We start from the raw sequence: 2,500 nt of genomic DNA, 5'->3' as shown, positions 1-2,500 counted from the left end.
TTCGCTTTCACCATTCGACCCCGAACCAGCGGATCAGCAGGAGGAGTGGTGAGGAGACCTGATGAGCACACACACATTAACATCTCTCACTCATACACACACACACACACACACACACACACTCACAGGAGGAGCAGTGGTGAGGAGACCTGATGAGCACACACACATTAACATCTCTCACTCATACACACACACACACACACACACACTCACAGGAGGAGCAGTGGTGAGGAGACCTGATGAGCACACACACATTAACATCTCTCACTCACACACACACACACACACACACACACACACACACACACACACACACACACACACACTCACAGGAGGAGCAGTGGTGAGGAGACCTGATGAGCACACACACATTAACATCTCTCTCACACACACACACACACACACACACACACACACAGGAGGAGCAGTGGTGAGGAGACCTGATGAGCACACACACATTAACATCTCACACACACACACACACACACACACACACACACACACACACACTAACACTAGTTAAACACAGCTGTGCTTCTTTCAGTTTCTCCATACATGATAACATCTTTCATGCTCTAATCAATATTTCATGTCCACTGATTGATTTATTTGATAAGTATCTGTGTAATAAGCCGGATAATTTACAGTAATCTGGTCATAATCACAGAATAAACCCCATTCAAACTCACACACGACTCTCCGTCCTGAGACTGGACTGTTTGATCAAACAGTGACAAGAAATTAAACCAGTTGCTACAATGAAAACCAGACCTAACCCGACCCAGACACTGACATCAGTTCAACAACTACACAACCACTTCAACAACTACACAACCACTTCAACAACTACACAACCACTTCAACAACTACACAACTAGTCCAACAACTACACAACCAGTCCAACAAATACACAACTACTTCAACAACTACACAACCAGTTCAACAACTACACAACCACTTCAGCAACTACACAACCACTTCAGCAACTACACAACCACTTCAACAACTACACAACTACACAACCACTTCAACAACTACACAACTAGTCCAACAACTACACAACCAGTCCAACAAATACACAACTACACAACCAGTTCAACACCACAGTAACTCTAACAACAGGGGAGTTCAGTAAGGTTTGTAAGCAAATAATTAATTAAAACGATCTTAAAATAAACATCAAATTTATATAATTTATATTATTATAATTATTTATTTTTATAATATTTTATTTAAAAAATATATCATGTTGGCCATTAATCAACATCAGAGGACCATGAATATGTTTTTAAACTCATAAATAGTAACTGAAATCTCTGGGTAAATATTTGAGCTCAAAGGTGTGACTAAAAAGTTTCAGGACTAGTTTAGCGAACAGTGTGTGTTAATCCACAGATAAACTCTCTCTGTTCCCGTCAGTCACAGTCACAGTCATTAACATGATTTATTTCAGTAAGAGCCACGGGCCGCCAGATCAGCGTGACAGCTCTATTCTATAATTCATTTTCCACAGCCAGAGGACGATGACACACATACGAGATCCTCGGGAAAACCATCTCTAAACCAGACAAACACAGCGAGGAAGAGGAGGAATACCAGTGAAGGAAGAGGAGGAATACCAGTGAGGAAAAGGAGGAAAACCAGTGAGGCAGTGGAGGAAAACCAGTGAGGCAGTGGAGGAATACCAGTGAGGAAGAGGAGGAATACCAGTGAGGAAGAGGCGGAATACCAGTGAGGAGGAGGAGTAATACAGTGAGGAAGAGGAGGAATACCAGCGAGGAAGAGGAGGAATACAGTGAGGAAAAGGAGGAATACCAGTGAGGCAGTGGAGGAATACCAGTGAGGAAAAGGAGGAATACAGTGAGGAAGAGGAGGAATACCAGCGAGGAAGAGGAGGAAAACCAGTGAGGCAGTGGAGGAATACCAGTGAGGAAGAGGAGGAATACCAGTGAGGAAGAGGCGGAATACCAGTGAGGAGGAGGAGTAATACAGTGAGGAAGAGGAGGAATACCAGTGAGGAAGAAGAGGAATAAAGTGAGGAAAAGGAGGAATACCAGTGAGGAAGAGGGGGAATACCAGTGAGGAAAAGGAGGAATACAGTGAGGAAGAGGAGGAATACCAGCGAGGAAGAGGAGGAATACCAGTGAGGAAAAGGAGGAATACAGTGAGGAAAAGGAGGAATACCAGTGAGGAAGAGGAGGAATACCAGTGAGGAAGAGGAGGAATACCAATGAGGAAAAGGAGGAATACAGTGAGGAAGAGGAGGAATACAGTGAGGAAGAGGAGGTATACAGTGAGGAAGAGGAGGAATACAGTGAGGAAAAGGAGGAATAAAGTGAGGAAGAGGAGGAATACCAGTGAGGAAGAGGAGGAATACCAGCGCGGAAGAGGAGGAATACCAGCGAGGAAAAGGAGGAATACAGTGAGGAAGAGGAGGAATACCAGCGAGGAAGAGGAGGAATACCAGCGAGGAAGAGGAGGAATACAGTGAGGAAAAGGA

At 44.1% G+C, this 2,500-nt stretch overlaps 1 protein-coding gene across 4 annotated transcripts in view; it reads right to left on the bottom strand.

The window, feature by feature from the left end:
* Positions 1-2,500, bottom strand: part of sema6a (sema domain, transmembrane domain (TM), and cytoplasmic domain, (semaphorin) 6A) — an 80,282-nt gene that overhangs the window by 12,120 nt on the left and 65,662 nt on the right. For 3 of the 4 annotated variants that reach the window (XM_084389135.1, XM_084389137.1, XM_084389136.1), the window contains one exon: positions 1-58. This exon is cut by the window's left edge and continues 104 nt beyond it. The exons of the other annotated variant lie outside the window; for it this stretch is intronic. In XM_084389135.1, coding sequence (XP_084245261.1) covers positions 1-58 — 58 coding nt within the window. The remainder of the gene's footprint in view (positions 59-2,500) is intronic. 4 annotated transcript variants of the gene reach the window in all.

The sequence above is a fragment of the Rutilus rutilus genome (assembly GCF_951802725.1).
Source record: "Rutilus rutilus genome assembly, chromosome: 19".
Lineage (NCBI taxonomy): Eukaryota > Metazoa > Chordata > Actinopteri > Cypriniformes > Leuciscidae > Rutilus > Rutilus rutilus.
The sequence above is the reverse complement of the archived record's forward strand: the minus strand, read 5'-3'. Positions and strand labels throughout refer to the sequence as shown.